The sequence below is a fragment of the Chamaea fasciata genome, unplaced genomic scaffold, assembly GCF_029207755.1.
Source record: "Chamaea fasciata isolate MVZ Bird 193981 ecotype frontalis unplaced genomic scaffold, bChaFas1.0.hap1 SCAF_14, whole genome shotgun sequence".
In the NCBI taxonomy this organism is placed as follows: domain Eukaryota; kingdom Metazoa; phylum Chordata; class Aves; order Passeriformes; family Sylviidae; genus Chamaea; species Chamaea fasciata.
In genome coordinates, this window is record NW_027094099.1 from 17512291 (window position 1) to 17528656 (window position 16366).

Genomic DNA, 16366 nt, shown 5'->3' on the forward strand with positions numbered 1-16366 from the left:
GTGACTTCATTCCTCATTTTTACAGGGACAGCAGGGGAACAGTATCCTTCAGGGAAATTTATGGTTGAAAAACAAATGGGGGTGGGTGATTTTCAAAATAATTTTTGGAATATGTCTTGCCCTCTGAGAAATTGACCAGCAGTTGAGAGCATCTCCTTGGCAAACCCTATGTGCCTACATGCCAAATAATTTATTTAGATCAAGATATCTAAAGAGGCCACCTAGAATTAATTTATTAAAGCTTTTGACTTGTGACAGCTGATCTACCACATTATTTAAAGAGATGATTACTGCTCTGCAAGTGTGAGGCTTTTTATGTTTTCCAGAAATGTTGTAAGGCATCTAGAAATGCACTGGAATTCCTACCTGATGCATTGACTGTGTTCTGGAAAAATCACCTGAGAGAAGTGGATTTTTCTGAGAATTCACTGAAAGAAGTTCCATCAGGACTCTTTCAGCTTGAAGTAAGTGTCATTTTTTCATAGTTGTCATATTATTTTTCCTAATACTGACTCAGACCTCAAACTGACTGCTTGGTTAAGGTAGGAGCCCATGTGCTGGTTTGAACTGGTGCAATTGCACAAAACCCCTCCGCAGGCTGTCACCCCCCTGAATTGCCACATTCAGGCCTTCATTCAGTGAGATATATCTAGTTTCTGGCACAGGTCTTCTGAGAGCTCTCTGGATGTCTGTGGTTTGCAGAATTTGGGGGCACAGTTTGGAAGACAAGCCCTGCATTGTAGCTCCAAGCTCCAGTTATTGAAATCTTGATGTACTCAAGTACACTCACAAATAGTTGTGCTTTTTCTTGAAAAAAGTGTTGTGTAATTAGGAGTTAGTCTTTCTGTGCTGAAAATAGCATGTTTGAATGCCCTAAACAGTGCTGCTTGGGACCTCTGTAATCTTAAAGGTTGTAGATTAAATAATTCATTCCTGTGAACACCAGAGTTCCATGGGTTTATGTCAAAATTCTTCAGAATTTCTGCTTTCACGTGGTATTGATGTGAAACCAAGCAGAACTTGGGGTTTCCTCCAAACTTCCCTGCAAGACTGTGAAAATCAGGGTTGTGGAGAGAGAAACCGAGGTGCAGAAGCTCCATGCTTTCCCCTACTGCCCTCTGTGGGAAGGATGCAGAAGTGGTGGCCCATATCCATGTCCTCAGCTTTCCTGTCTGTTGCCTTCTAAAGGAACCAAGCAAGCCATGTCTTAGTTCTCTAGAATAGTTTGCTTCTCCTGAAGACACCTGGCCCCCTCTGGGTGGAATAATTCAGGTTAGACTCTGGTCAGCTTTTCCACATCATGAGCTGACCGAGGCACCTTAATCTGGATGCAGTCCCTTCACTCAGGTGTCATCTCACACCCCTTTGCATGCTGTGGCAGCGGCTTTGAAGGAAGTTTGTCTGCCCACTGCCATTGTGTTCCTTCTGGAGGCCCCCATTCTCACACTGAAAGGCAGTAAAAATGGAAAAATTAGAGAGAAGAGGCAAATTAAAAGGACTAGAGATCTCCAGAGTTTCAGTCATGAAGAACCACAGCCAGCTGACAGTCATTAGTTTTCCCCCCATGCCCAGAACCACTGGAGAGAAGCTCCCCAGGCTCTCAGTTCCCTGGAGAGTGGCCTTGGTCAGTGTTTGGGGGGACAAATACACGATGACTGAAAAAGAACCCCCGAGTTAGACCCCACAGAACACAGTTTGTGTTAATTCTGGGACGTGCAGCCTCCCTTTCCTCCCACCCCCTGCCCAGGGGTGCTTTGGGGGAGAAGTCGGAGGCACTGTCCTTGCACAGCCCCATGCTGACACTCGGAGAGAGCCCCACACCAGGAGCCAAGGGCAGGCTGGGCCCTCCTTCCAGGGGAGCACGGGTGATGGTAAAGGCACTGGCTGTCAGGATTCGGTTTTCAGTTTTTCAGTTTTCCCTTTCCTTCAGTTCACACAAAAGTGCAAACACTCTGTCTGCAGTTTTGTTTTCACCTTCCCCAAATGCCAGCAAAGCCCAGTTCTGCCCCTCTCCATCACTAGAGGGAGCGTTTTGCACGATAATTCCCTTTCCAGCCAGTGCTGGTTGTCCATCGCTTATGTCACATGGACACCTCATATTTTTCCAATCTAAAAAAGGGGAGGAAGGCCAACAAACTGGCTTTGTGAGACACTGTTAATCCTGCTCGATGAAAGGGGGCATAAAACCTTTTATATTAACGTGGAGCACATAAAACATTTAACTCACTTGACGCTGAAGTCTCTGCTGGTAAAACATGATTTCCATGTGGTATAATTCATTAATATTGCTGTCCTTCTGGCAGGAGATAATTCAGCTGACATTCTGCTTTATCTCAGTTTTTTCATGGGGGGAGGGGGGACTTGCTGGGTTAACCTGGTTGGAAACTCTACAGACAGCACTGTTTTTCAGTGGAAAATTGGATTTTCAGCCAAATGAAAATGATCGTTTGAGCCTCAGCATTATTAAGGGCAGATGGAAGAGCATAAACTTTACAAATCTGAAGGGGAACTGCATTTTTTAAAAATACATTTCAGTTAAATTCAAAGAAGATCTTGTGTTTAACTTGGTATTTCCAGCTGAGTCCTTTCTGTGTGGTGTTAACTGTGTGGTATCAATCAGGTTCACTTGTTTTTAAAATTCACGTCTGTGCTGAGAGGGGGGGGAAAAGGAGATGTGTAACTTGTATAAATCTTGGAAAGTGAATATAAATCCTGTCCATTTTAATAGAGATGTCATAAAAAAGCAATCAAAACTTTTCCTGGTGTGAAGTGGTTCATGTTTTGCACCTTGATTTTGTGCATGGAGTGCAGGTGTAAGCCCACTCTGACACCAGCTTGTGCAGACACACACATTTATTGCTTATATATGTAATCCATACGTGGCATCCTGTGTTGGTAAATCAGACTGTTCTTTTCCATTTGGAAAGGTTTCCTCACTGAAAAGTAAGATGTCTTCTTGCATGGGCTGTTTCCAAGTGCATCTGTCAGCAAGCGGAGCAATAATCTCCCCGGAGTGAGTGGTGCTGCTCCGTGCAGAACTTGCTGGGGACAGGGAGGAAATGTTTGCATGCTGGGCAGCACGGACAGGATGTTCTGATGAATAAGATGTACTTTCTTCGTGTTTCTGTTATTTAATAGCCATGCTTTAAAAGCTCTTTCTGTGTGTTTGGTGCTCTCTAACTCCAGGCTATTCCTCTCCTAGGCTTTGGTGTCCCTGAAGCTGCTGGGAAATCAGTTAGTTACGTTGCCTTCACAGGATAAGTGGAATTGCAAACAACTTAAGTCGCTGGATCTTTCGAAAAATCAGCTTGGGAAGTAAGTGTTTCTTTCGAGTTTTGGCTAAGAAAACAAAAGCTGGAGAAATAACAGCAAACCCAATCCCTCGTGTAACACAAAGGGTGTCAGGAGAGAATTAATCACCTGCATAGAAGGCATTGATACCCACATACCATGTCCTCAAGTATATTGTGTGTCTGTGACAGTGATGAATTATCCTTTGCTGATTCTTTGGGTATTTAGCACACTGCATCATTTATTAAGTAGATAGATTATTGATAATGGCAGTTTAATTTCTGAGCATGTAGGAATTTCTTCAGCCCAGTGTGTGGTTCATCACTACAAATATAAGTTTGTGGGGAGCATGTCTTAACCATAAACCATCTGGCTGGACTGCAGTTATTAGTTAGTGTGGGAGTATTGTTTTGGAAAAAATGAAAAGTCTTTGTTTTTTAAATGGAAGTATAACCAGCTGCAAGTTCATAGAGAAGTTTCCAACCTAAAGGATTCTATGATTCTAAGGCTGATGTTAATAAGGTCGTCCAATAAAAGAGTGACATTCTTCTGTTTAGAAATTCCAATAGGGATGTTTAACATAGAGAGTTAAAGGTCCTTTATCATCTCCAGAATTGCACTGAATTGTGTCATGCTGATGTCTTCTCATTTGGGTGCCTGTCCAACACAGTTTTTGGAATCCTTAGGAGTTTCTGTGTCAGTTGCAAAAGACAAATTACCACTTTTTGAATGTCCCAGTGCATTCCCAGAGTCATGCTGGTGGGTCATCTTGTCCCAGACTCCCTGGGGAGGGTGAGCAGTGGCAGCAGGTCGGTTCTCCAGCGCTTCTGGTGAAACTCCTTCAATTTGCTGTTTGACAACCACTTAACCCTGACACCCATAAAGCCGGGGGTCAAGTGCTCCCGCCCTGGGAGCTGGGAGCGCTGCCTTGAGGAGCTCTGTTGATTTGCCAGGAGAAAACCACTGGGCTGGACAAGTGTTGGAGTCTGATTGCACAGAGGGTTTCAATCCCATCTCTCCAGAGCAGGTGGGATCCTGTGGGAGCTGTGAGCAGGGTCAAGCTCTTCCCCTCAGGACCTTCCCATGATCTTTTCCCCACGAGTCCCTGTTTTGTTTGGCCCACAGGAGCGATGAGGGATTTAAAACAAAGAGGATCCCCTTTTTCACCATGAAGAACAGGGTGCGTGGTGGCCCCGAGGCAGGTAAGGCACACAGTGAGTGCTGGCAATGCCAGGTGAGCTGGGAAGCAGCAGGAATCTGCAGTTTGGCTGGAGGGAAAGCAGACTAAATTCCTCTGCAATTTTAAGTGCAAATGCATTTCATTAAGAGGAAATACGTTCAGATAAAATGTTTCTAAATAAATGATGCAGCTGGTTGGTACCACCAATATAGAAAGATGGCGTGAAACCTGTTTCTTTTGCTCATTCGTGAAGGTTATGCCTTTTAGCCAAAGTACTAAGTGGTATGTCGAAGGGAAATTAACCCATAATTATCCCTGTGGCTCTTGGGATTGTTTCTGTTGCTGAATTTGTAAATGACACATTTTCCCCTGCCTGTGATTTGCACCCTCAGTTTGGGGCAGAGCACATGAAATCCCAGAGAGAACAAAGGGATATCAGAAGATACTGCACTGCTTCCTGCTCTCTGTGGGATTCATCTGCATTTCTTTTGTTTGTTGTTTTATTTTAAAGCACTTGGGGAGTTTTCTCATTCTGGCTGCCTGCAGAATGCCTGGCTCAAAACATTCCCTGCCAGTTACAGAGTGGGATAAGAGCCGGCGTTGTCCTGACGCACATCCGAGCAGCCCTCGACTGCTCGTGGGAGGAAGAGGCCCTCCTGCAGCAAATCCTTCCCTCAGTTCCCCTGAAAACTGGGCCTGAGGTGAAATTGGTAAATGTACCATGTACAGCCATAGCTGTAGGTTAGAGCTGGAGATCCTCACCTCCAGTTGGCTCCTCGGAGAGGCAGAGGCCCTACCTGGACCTCTGGGCAAGGCTGATCCTGCCTCGTTTTCCTGTCCGTGGAAGTGGGGGCTGCTGTGCTATGTAAGGTGTGTGTGCCCCCTGAGGGGGAAAAGAGGTTGGTCTGTGCTGCTTCACAAGCCGGAAATGGAAATAGAAATGTTGTGACATTGTTGGAATACGGAACAACTGGACAAGGAGTCTGAACCTTGTGAATCTGTGGAGTCTGACGTATCCTCAGAGCTTTGCTGTGGAGTGCGACAGCCGCATTTCCCAAAGGGGAGAGAAGGTCAAGGAGCAGCAGGCAGGGGCAGCTAAAACCAGCTCTAAAAGGGAATTGCTGTCCTAATGGAAATCTCTACATGCTACAAACCCAGCATAACCCCCTGCAGAAAGCAGAAGATGGGCTCTGCATCAGTAACACTTGAACAGCCGTGGCACCTTGCATCCTGGAGCAACCTGGAGCTGCCTCAGGTGGCCTCAGGTAGCAAGGGGACGCAGAGCCCACCTGGCTGGTGCCACGGGTGAGCAGCCAGAGAGACAGAGCAAAGCCAGCTCATCCTTTTCTCTCTGTTCCTCTGCCAAGTATAGCTTGGTGAGACGAGAGAATGTGGCCAAGAATTTAAACATCAAGAGAAAACAGAAGCTGGAGTACATCAGCTGCACACAGAAGTCTCCTGGTGAGGTGGGGGTGGACAGGTTTTCATATGATTTACCAACAAAGCTGTTTACTTAAGTCTAGATTATTTAAAGAGAATAATTCATGGATGCTCACTATACTTGATTGATAAGTCTCAGAATAACTTCTTGCACACGCATATGTGGTGTTGGTAGCGTTTATTCATCCAAAAATACATTTTCAAGTTGGGATTTGTTTTAATTTTTCTACAGTTCTTTAAAAGAAAATTTGAGCTGAAGCCAGAGAAATCATAAATAACTCATGAATAAATAATTACAATTCATAAACACCTCGAGCTTGCTTCCAATATAGTACACTCCTTTCCACCTGGGACTCTTTGGTGAATTCAGAGTATTGCTGCTATTTTAGGAGTTCGCTCCTACGTGTCCAAGAGGGGCTAAATCTGTCTGTGTCAAGGTACCTACTGAAGAGCAACAATGCAAAGTTTAAGTCAGCGATGAGCCAGAAAGGAAGTGAATTGCACCCATGAATAAGCCTGCTGTTCTCCTAAAATAATCCCAAAGATGATTTTTTAATTTGAAAACTCAAAGGCGACTGTGACACTGCCCACACCAGACAGTCCTGTCACGTATATGAAACACCCCTGCAGACAGTGGGACTCTATCTTGCTCCTTTTCTGATCACAGCTCAGGCTGGAAGTGCTGTTAATATTAGAACTGGGGAGTTTTCTCCTGAGAAAACCTCCTTCATTTTCTTTCCCCTCTTTTTGGCTGAGTTCCTCATGTCTTCTCTGTAAAGGGAGAAGATCTTGGTAGAAGTGGAACTGTCCCATCCCTTAGGAAGAGGGAGTCATGCATCTCAGGAAGTTGCTTTGGTAGGCCATGGGGGCAGCAGATGTTGCTGGTTGTACTTTCCTTAATCAGACTCCAAACCTGCCTGGTTTTCCTTCATTTCAGGATGCTCTTTGGTAGATAAATGTGACACCCTCAATACAGCAGCACAGTCCATGGCAGCTTTTTGTGCTGCTATCCCAGGAGCCGTTTCTGGAGTAAAATAATGCTCTTTGGAACTTGGAGAGCTTCCCTTTGTTTGAACCTCTCCAGCAGCAGGAACTCAGCCATGCAGTTGATGCTCTTACGGCTTGGGTTGCTCCCAAAATCCCGAAGATGCTCCTCAGGCATAGAGGAAGTTCCCCGAGTCCTTCTGTCTAAAACAGAACAGAGGAGCAAACACCAGCATGTGTTAGAGACAGCGTAGGTCAGTCTGTCAGCTGCAGTTTGGGTTTTCTTCTCTGTTGTTTCTGACATTGATCCACCATAAATTACTGTGGGATGCAATGTGGGAGCCTGAACATAAATTCTGACTGTCTTCTGGCTTTTCTCTGGTAATAAGGAAAAAAACATGTTAAGAACCAGTTGTGCCCACGAGATGCTCTCTCTCACAGTTGTGCCAGCTGTTAGGCTGCAGTAGGGGCAGTTCACACGATATTACCATGTATTCAACAGCAGGAGATAAGGTGCCACACATCTCCTGAGCTGTTCTGGCAGGCTTGGAGTTCCTCCCTCAACACCCCATAAGTCCTGGACACTGTCACCTTCCAGCACTGTGACTTTAGGACATTGAGATGTGAACGTTGATGTTCAGTTGTCACTGAAGGCCATTTGCTTTTCTGCTCTTGCTTGGTGGTGGCCCCTGCCAATGGACATGACCTCATGTCCTGCCTGCAAAGTTCAGGTGAAGCTCTTGGTTCAGAGCCTTGATGCCTGTTTTTGTTGTTTCTTTTTTTAAAGGTGCAATTCATCTCCTGTCTCGTTCCAGGTCCTTTTTTGGAGTTTCCCACATTTCTGAGTGATTCTCTGGAGGTTCTTTATCTCAACGACAATCAGCTGGACTCTGTCCCACAGTCCGTTTGCCTCCTGAAAGGTTTAACAGAGCTTTATTTAGGAAAGTAAGTCCATGTCCTGGAAAAGCTTTGCGGTGTTATTTCCATGTTGTTTTAATGACCAGTCTTCTGTGGAGCTCCACCCCAGATGTCCAGTGCTTCTGAAGTCAGAAGGCTGGAAATAGTCAGCCCCTTGTTAGAACTGTGCCCATGGTTTGCTTTAGATAAGGAAGAGGCTGGTCTTTTGAGTTGGGGAAGATGATCTAATGCTTTGAACACAGGCCTGGGAATCTAATGTGCCTCTAGTTCATTCTGGCTTTTTGCTGTCGGTTTCTGTAGTGTTACATTCAATAACTCATCATTTCTGCCTTTATTTCCTCAACTATCCAGTGAAGATGATTACATTTGTCTGCCTCAGAGGATAAATTGAGGTTATACGTCACTTTTAGGATGGAAATTGCTATTAAAGTGCTGAGTAGTCTTATTAAAATGTTAATGGAAGATTTCTGCAAGGATAGAATAGCGTAATCTGAGAGTCCGTGAGAGCAGCTACTTACACACAAAGCCTGGTTGTTGGTAGATTTATTTGTTTTTGTACAGTAACCCTGGTATCCGAGAGCTTCCTCCAGAACTTGGACAGCTGGCTAATCTCTGGCAGCTGGATATCGAGGAACTAAATATCAGTAACGTTCCTGCAGAGATCAGAAAAGAGGGTAAGGCTGATGCTGTGTATTCTTTATTAAATTGACTGAACATCCAATAAAATCTCTTCCTTTTAATGGTCAAGAGCAGGAGCAGACAGTGAATGCCTGAGCCCTCGTTGGGGTTAACTGGAATTGCACAGGGAAACCTCCTACCCATATTTACAAATTTGATAGTCAGTGCTAAGCTCTGGCTGTAATGATCAATTTAAGACAGATGACAATATAAAATGATGACTTATAAATGCAGTGTTTCATTTGCGTATGCATAAATTCTGTGGCTTGCTTCCTGAATGTGGATATTTTAGGATATTTAGATGGTCTCTCTAAAGAGTGAAGTGTTTAGGATCAGCAGTCACAGTCCCATTGAAGTGACTTTATTGTGAGCTGCTATGTTTTTGGATCTATTACAGTGCTATCTTCTTTTTTTTTTTTTTTTTTATTTGTGCATTTTAATCAGAAAATCCTGTGAGAACAAAGTTATTAGGAATTATTCCTGCTCCAGCAGTACACTGTCGAAGCCTCGATCTAACTTTAACTGGAAACATAAAAGCAGAGGGAAAAACTGAGTATTTTCCAACACTAAATTAGTATTTTACATTTCCTTTCAGCTTCTGAAGCGTAGGAGCCCCAGCATTTGTTTCTCCTTACAGCGCTCCGTTGCGGAGCCCCCCGAGCAGTGACCTTTTCCTGGGGTCTCTGTCTCAGGTTTGTCCTCTGGAGGTTTCTTTGTTTGTTCTCAGCCCACGGCGAGCCTGCAGGGGCAGCAGGAGCTGAGGGGATGTGTGTGCAGCAGTGGGGTGTGTGCTGTCCCTGGCAGTGCTGGTGCCTGCAGTCCCCAGCCCCTTCTCTCCCGCGCAGGCCCCAAGACGGTGCTGGCGTATTTACGAGCGCAGCTGCGGCGGGCAGAGAAGTGCAAGCTGATGAAGATGATCGTGGTCGGCCCTCCCCGGCAGGGCAAGTCCACGCTGGTGGAGATCCTGCAGACGGGGAAGGTGCCCCAGATGATGCACAGCGATGCCACCATCCGCACCACAAAGTGGGAGCTCCCCAAGCCCGTGGGGCACAAGGCGAAGGTGAAAAACAGTCGGAGATCTGCAGGCTCCATTTGGGCTGAAATTGTCCTTTTGCAAAGAGCAGTTTCCGTTACCTCACAAGTGATGGGGTTTTAGACCCGTTGCAATTCTGTTTCATTTCCACTTGGTACTTAGAGGGCAGTTCTGTTTTCCTGACTAACTAAAGAGAGTTGGCTAGGCTGAGATTCTGGCTCTTCCACCTCGAGTGGACAGTAATTTTGAGAGAGTGCTTTAAATCAGCTTCTCTGCAACAGATTGTCCTTTCATTTGGGACATCAGTACCTAAAGCTGGACTTCCTTGATATCAGAACTCTCCTAGGTGGTGAATGTGGCTGGAAGGTGTGATCCAGGGATGTCTAAGGAATATCTTAAACACCCAAGTCTCAGACGGCTCATTCGTGGAGCATGTCATACTGAAATCTTTTGGAGAGCACTGATTTAATCCAAGCATTTGTAGGTGGCCCTGTCCACTGCCTGCAGGATAGCCCAGGGATTAGAGGACACAGAATTGGTCCTGAGGTCTTGTCAGAGCCGAGGGGGTGCAAACACATGATTCCACCTTCACAGATGTGAGCCATGACCACCAGATTGTTTTGGAAAGAGGGAAGAAGCCTGCTGAGTTCAGCTGTTCCACAGCAAAGAGTGCCAGGCCAGAGACAGAAAGAAAAGAGCAGCGCAGGCTGACTCCTTGAAGGGTAGACTTTGGTGGGGGAAGGGATTTGTGCATTTTGTGTTGAAGAGCAATTGAGTAAAATAAAAGTGTAGACAGCACCAGAGACCTGGAGTGGGATCAAGACACTGAACGGGCTTTTGTCCCTATCTCTGAGTCTGTCTGTCCACACACACCCTCACAGCTGAAGGTCTTTTGGGTGAACAAAGCAGCCCTTGTGCTGGTTAGGGCTTGGTTTCAACAATATGGAAGTTCTTCCAGCTGTTTTTGGGAGACTTCACACAGATTGCACAGAATCAGAGCCCTGCTGAGCTCCTGGCTGAACTCTCCTAGGGTAACTGCCATGTGGGATCAGTCCCCTAAACAGAGCTCACTGGGTGCTACGTGATGCTCTGAGGATGGTGGCTGGAGGAAGATTGATTTGGTTTTGTGTTCAGTCTCAGGGTTTTTGACTCTCCGGGGCCAAGTGATTTAGGGACAGAGCTTCCCAGGTGTGCAGGTACTTCCTGCTGCAACTGGGAGCCTGAATGCTATTGAAGCAGAGAGCCAGGCTCCCTCTTAGTGCTGTCATGAGTCTGCACAGAGGAATGGATGCAGGGATATTGGGAAGAGAGCCAGAGCTGCAGAGGCCTCCATTTAAGCATTCCCCCAGAAATCAGTGAGTCTTGCTCACAATAACTGTGATTCTGGCCCATCTCTGGCGTGGCACAGACGTCAGAAGCCTGGGAGCAACGTGTAGGAGGTGTTTATGGAAGGCCTGAGAAGCTTCCCATCTCCTGAGCATCTCCATTCTGCTTGGCTCAGCTCAGTCTGAGCTCAGTGGAAGTGATTTCAGCAGGGGTTTCCTGTTCCCCACAGCAGTGGCAGATCAGCAGCTTCAATGGTCTTGTCGAGCATGGCACAGGCAAGGATGAAACAGTTTCTATTACAGATGCAGTGAAATGCAGGGCTCAGAATGAGACCCTTGTTTGTACTGGAGAATCCACAGCATTAACTGGAGTTTTACCAGCATCAAGGGCACCTCTATCGCTTTAGCAGCAAGTAATTAGTCTTGATTTCCTGTGGGGAAGTGGTAGCCATGCTTAACAATTGCTTGTTGATTTATCTTTCCTGGAGGCACAATTAGGACATTGAACCCCTTCTTGTGTCATACATTATGCAGGCGTAGGTTTATACTTCAGCTATTATCTCCCAGTGATTTACTGCCACGGTTTGATTTGAACACTTCTCTTTGTCTAAGTAGGTTGATTCAGTGGAGTTCAATGTCTGGGATATCGGAGGCCCAGCGAGCATGTCTACAGTCAATCAGTGTTTCTTCACAGACAAAGCATTGTACATAGTGGTCTGGAACTTGGCACTGGGGGAAGAAGCTGTGGCAAACTTACAGTTCTGGTTGCTGAACATTGAGGTAAGAAGTCACTGGTGGGCTCTGGGATATCTGTTTATCGAGTAGCAGCTCAGCATGCAGATATGTGATATTGCAGATTCTTTTTGCTCTGCTTTTAAAAGCTCCCCAAGCTATGAATTTTGCACAGCATTTGGAATTCATTTTCCATTACGCTGTAGGCGTATCGCTATATTTAATGGTTTAAATTTATCATTTGCTTTGTTCTCCCTCACACACAGCAGAGAGCGAAACAAAAGCTGATTTATAAACCCTTGCTAAGTAAGGCTGAACATACTTATTTTGGAATTAGTGTTTGACCACACTGTGCTCCAAGGGGGGTTTGAAGCATTTTCTTTCTTGTGTGGGTTAGACACACATTAGTCTTGAGGTTATATTTTTAACACTTTAGATTCAGGTAAGCTAGAGAGTATTTCCAAAACAGCTCTCATTTAGACTCAGAGCTGCAGTGAATTCATTGCTGTGGATTGATTTTTGTAACACCATGTTCATAACTGTTTGTGACTATTATCTGATAATTGTTTTAACATTAAATACACAAAAATGGGTGCCTTTCAAAAAACAAACACTTTGTAATTATCGAAATATTAATGGTCAGAAGCAATCAAAAACCCAAACTAGGTAACAAAGCTGATAGGGAAATTATAATATGACGTGTCCTTAATACATCCCAGCAAGCACATAGTAACATAAGGAAAAATGCAGAGAAATGTGATCATGATGATTAAAAGAAGGGAAAGATGAAGAGGGCTGTATGTAGACATGATGGGGAAAGAAGAAAACCACAAGAGAGTCTTTGTTCGTGATCCTTTACAGTAGAATTAGGAGAGAACAAGTGAAATTGAAGCTTTGAAGCAAACAATGGGAAGTATCTTAAACACACTGGATAGCTAACCTGTGGAATTCACTAAAACTACAGTGGGCTGGGGGTACCAGAAACTGGAAAGACGAACTGGTGAATAAAAACTCCATCAAGTGCTGTTAATTCCGATATCCTCCCTCGTGCTGAGGAAGTCAGTGAGCTGCTGGGTACTGGGAGAACACACTGGGGAACATCTCTCCGTCCAACCCTGTGCTCTCCATGAGCCTCCAGGCAGCAGCAGACTGGGCCAGGAGGTCCTTTGCTGTGCCTTGGTGCAGCCACCACTCCTGGGCTTGTTTGGTGTCACTCAGGTTGGGACATTTCAGTGGATATCAAAGGAGGGAAATGGATTGCCTGCAAAGAAGGAAATCTTTCTGCCTCTGAATATTCTTCTGTGGTCAAAGTCACTTGGATGGGCAACGATCCCTGCTTAAGCCTATGCAATCCCATTGTATTTGGCAGCATTTTCCCTGAGATCTGGATATATTCCAGGGTCATAATACAGTCACGGAGGGGTTGGAAGAAACCACAAGGTCACCTAATCCATTCCTTTGCTCTGATTCAGGATAAAGTAGATTGAGACTCCTAGAAGTTTTTCTCATCTCTCCATGAGATTGCTGATCTGATCCTATGAAAATTACTGGTCCTATGAAAAAGTCTGTGTGACTTCCCCAGGTATCCATTCCAGACTGTATCTAGCCTTTTTCAGGGTGTCAGATCTTCTGGCTGCAGGTTAAGTTAACTTTGTCTGGGCAGACATGCTTCCCTTTATTTCACTAGCTCACAGCAACTTTATGTTAAACCCTGATGTAGAAACCCAACGTGGCAGTTTCCTGCTCTGCAGCAGCAGCAGATGATGAAGCCATGCTCTGCAGAACTTCTGTAATACCCAGATCACTTGTAGCTTGTGTCAAGCTGCCACGACAGATTGCCTTTATTTTATAAATAAATATATATATATATTCCATTTTATTAGTATGTGTGACTCCCTCCTCTTAAATATTGCACTTTTCACCTGTCCTCACTGATGTAATCTGAATGAGGTCACTGTCAGTGTTTCCTCTTGCAGGCCAAGGCTCCAAACTCAGTGGTGTTGGTGGTGGGAACACACCTCGATCTGATTGAAACGAAATTCCGTGTGGAGAGGATAGCAACCCTGAGGGCATATGTCCTGGCTCTGTGTCGGTCTCCCTCTGGATCCAGAGCAACTGGCTTCCCAGATATCACCTTCAAGCACCTGCAGTAAGTACTTGTGCCTTTGTGCAGTTCAGTCACTCACTCTTTATTTTATGACACTTTTAACAATTTTGAGATACTTGATCTCCTTGGCAACGGAACCAATCTAGAGACTCGTCAGCATTGCATTTCATCTATTTTTGACTGAGATAATGTATTATAATGAGAGAGAAGGTCAGTGTTGCTCAGGGGGCTGATGATGAGTCTGAGAGCTGGAAGCTCCAAAGTCATGACCTTGACCAGCCTGTTTACTGCTCCCCCTTCACTCAGGTTTCTCACTGTTTAATGGTGACACGTTAGTCACAAGGGGAGAAGGTGCAGATTGACTAATTAATGCTGTGAGAGCGTGACTGTCACAGGGTGGGTGCCAGGGGCTTTGCTGAGGGGAAGCTGTGGGTGGTACCTGACGTGGGAACACTGCTCACGTGGCACCGTCGACTGGGCAGGGAGGGGTCAGTCCCCTGAGCCCCTGGCAGCCCAAACCTGTGCCATCCATCCCCAGGTGTCACAACAGAGGGCTGAGGCTGCCTGGGACACGGGTGTCACTCAGGCCACGCAGTCTGACACCACTCCAAGAGAATGCCCTTGGGAAGAGAAGGCTCCTCAGGCTGGGAATGAAGCGTGTCTGTGAGCCAGGGGCTGAACATGGATGCAGCAGGCTGGCACCAAACAATGTGAAAATGCCTCTACCCTGGGGCAAGAGCAGGTGGCAGCTGGCAAGTGAGGAAGGGCCCTGTGATGTCCCCAGCACTTCCCATCTGCTGCCTGGCAAAGGCATCAGCCGACCTCCCACACACTGCTCTGCAGGCACTGTCAGGCATCCCAGGCTGTGTCAGGCTGCCAGCCAGCTCATCCCCATTAGAAGGAGCACCAGGGACCCACTGTGAGGCTCAAATGACTCACCAAGAGAAGGAGAAAACTTTTGTGTTTGTGTCACCTCAAGCCTCTTTTCCCGTCACCTCTGAGCATCGCAACACAATCTCCATCATTCTTTCTCAAGGGGACTTTCTTTCAGCCTGACAGGCATCCTGAGCATTTCTCTTCAGCTTCCTTTCCCCTTGCATTTCTTCCCAGCCTGATTTCATACCTTTTTCCTCCTGTGCCTCTCCAGACCCCATCATCTACCTGGAATATGCATGGTATTAAGCTCCAGGGCTGGAGGAGTGTGAGGAGTGTGAAATCCTTCTGTGGGTGACCCTGGGTGCTTCCATCAATGGTCAGGGTCATCCAGCATCCCAGTGAGTTTCACACTTCCCAGTGCCACGGAGGGCTGAGGTTGAAGATAAAGCATATTTCACTAGAGAAGGGTTTTCTGTCATGGGAACATGTGTAGGATCAGTTAGAAAGACCCTTTGTTGGGGAAAGTGGAATAGAACTGTTCTTATCCAGCCCACAAAAAGATAACTAGTAGGAGTTGAAGAGAGCAGGTATTTAGCTGCTAAAGAGATAATGAAGGCCAGCTTTTATGATCTAAGCATCAATTCCCAGATTGCAGGATCCAGCTGATCAAGGACCGGAATGAGGGTGGGAAAAGGTGTCTGGTAGTCATCATCCTGCCTCTTTGATCTGAGGCAGGGAGGACTGGACTTTGTCTCCAGGGGCTGCTGGGGCACAGAGTTTTCCTCCTCCCCACAGCCCCTTTCAGGATGTGTGTGGCTCTGCAGGGACAGAGGGGGTTGGCTTTGGTCAGGCTGCCAGAGATGTCCCCAGACATCACAGTGCACGGGGGGTAGCAGTGCAGTGAGTGAAGCAGGCAGAGCAGAGGTTGGAATAATACAGATGTGGCCTAATACATCTTTTCCAGGCAACTCCGTGTTCTCTCCAAAATATTCTAAAAATACTCACTTGACAACCTTCCTCCCATTCAGCTGACACAGGAAATTTAAAGTCAGTGATAAGGGAAAGTGAGCCTGGGAAGGAAACCAGTGCACTGATAAGGTTTGATAACCTTCTCCCTTGCATGACTTTTGCAGTGAGCTCTCATGTAAGACTCTGGAAGGCCTCGAGGGACTGCGGCAGCTGATTTTTCATGTCACTTGCAACATGAAGGATGTCGGCAGCTCCATTTGCTCCCAAAAACTTGCAGGGAGATTGGTGAGAACTGGGCTGTCTTGGTGACCCTTACCAAAGCAGGGCTTCTGGGGGGCTTGGGAGGTGAACTTCAGGAGTTATTGATGGAGTAAGGAGTTGATGCAGGAGCCATGTGAATATTTAAGGTGTCAGTCTGGCTTTGGGAGAAGACAGCAGTAAAAGAGCCCTGTGAAAGGAAGATGGCAGCCAGTTCATCCCTTGCTGGCTGATACTGATCCTGCTGGTTTTCTCATGTGGTTTGCAGATACCGAGGAGTTACCTCAGCCTGCAAGAAGCTGTCCTTGCAGAACAGCATAGAAGAAGTCAAAATGATGATGTGCAGTATTTAACAGACAGACAAATAGAGCTGATGATCGAGCAAACACCTGGAAATGATATCAAAGACTATGAAGACCTGCAAACTGGTAGGTCAGAGCAGACCAGTAATTTCTTGGAAATTAATATGTATGCCCAATTGAAGTATTCCACAAACAGTAAACACAAATTACACCAATATAGAGGTCACTTTGGAAATTGATAAGATGTAAAATTACTAGTGGGACTTTGGGGAC

The 16366-nt window shown here is 45.9% G+C and overlaps 1 protein-coding gene across 1 annotated transcript in view; it reads left to right on the forward strand.

The window, feature by feature from the left end:
* LRRK1 (leucine rich repeat kinase 1) overlaps nucleotides 1-16366 on the forward strand; it is a 72509-nt gene that overhangs the window by 29973 nt on the left and 26170 nt on the right. The window contains exons 10-19 of the mRNA XM_066196145.1: nucleotides 327-464; nucleotides 3203-3315; nucleotides 4417-4493; nucleotides 7711-7840; nucleotides 8375-8487; nucleotides 9337-9551; nucleotides 11465-11629; nucleotides 13558-13730; nucleotides 15698-15818; nucleotides 16060-16219. Of these exons, the coding sequence (XP_066052242.1) occupies nucleotides 327-464; nucleotides 3203-3315; nucleotides 4417-4493; nucleotides 7711-7840; nucleotides 8375-8487; nucleotides 9337-9551; nucleotides 11465-11629; nucleotides 13558-13730; nucleotides 15698-15818; nucleotides 16060-16219 (1405 nt within the window). The remainder of the gene's footprint in view (nucleotides 1-326; nucleotides 465-3202; nucleotides 3316-4416; nucleotides 4494-7710; nucleotides 7841-8374; nucleotides 8488-9336; nucleotides 9552-11464; nucleotides 11630-13557; nucleotides 13731-15697; nucleotides 15819-16059; nucleotides 16220-16366) is intronic.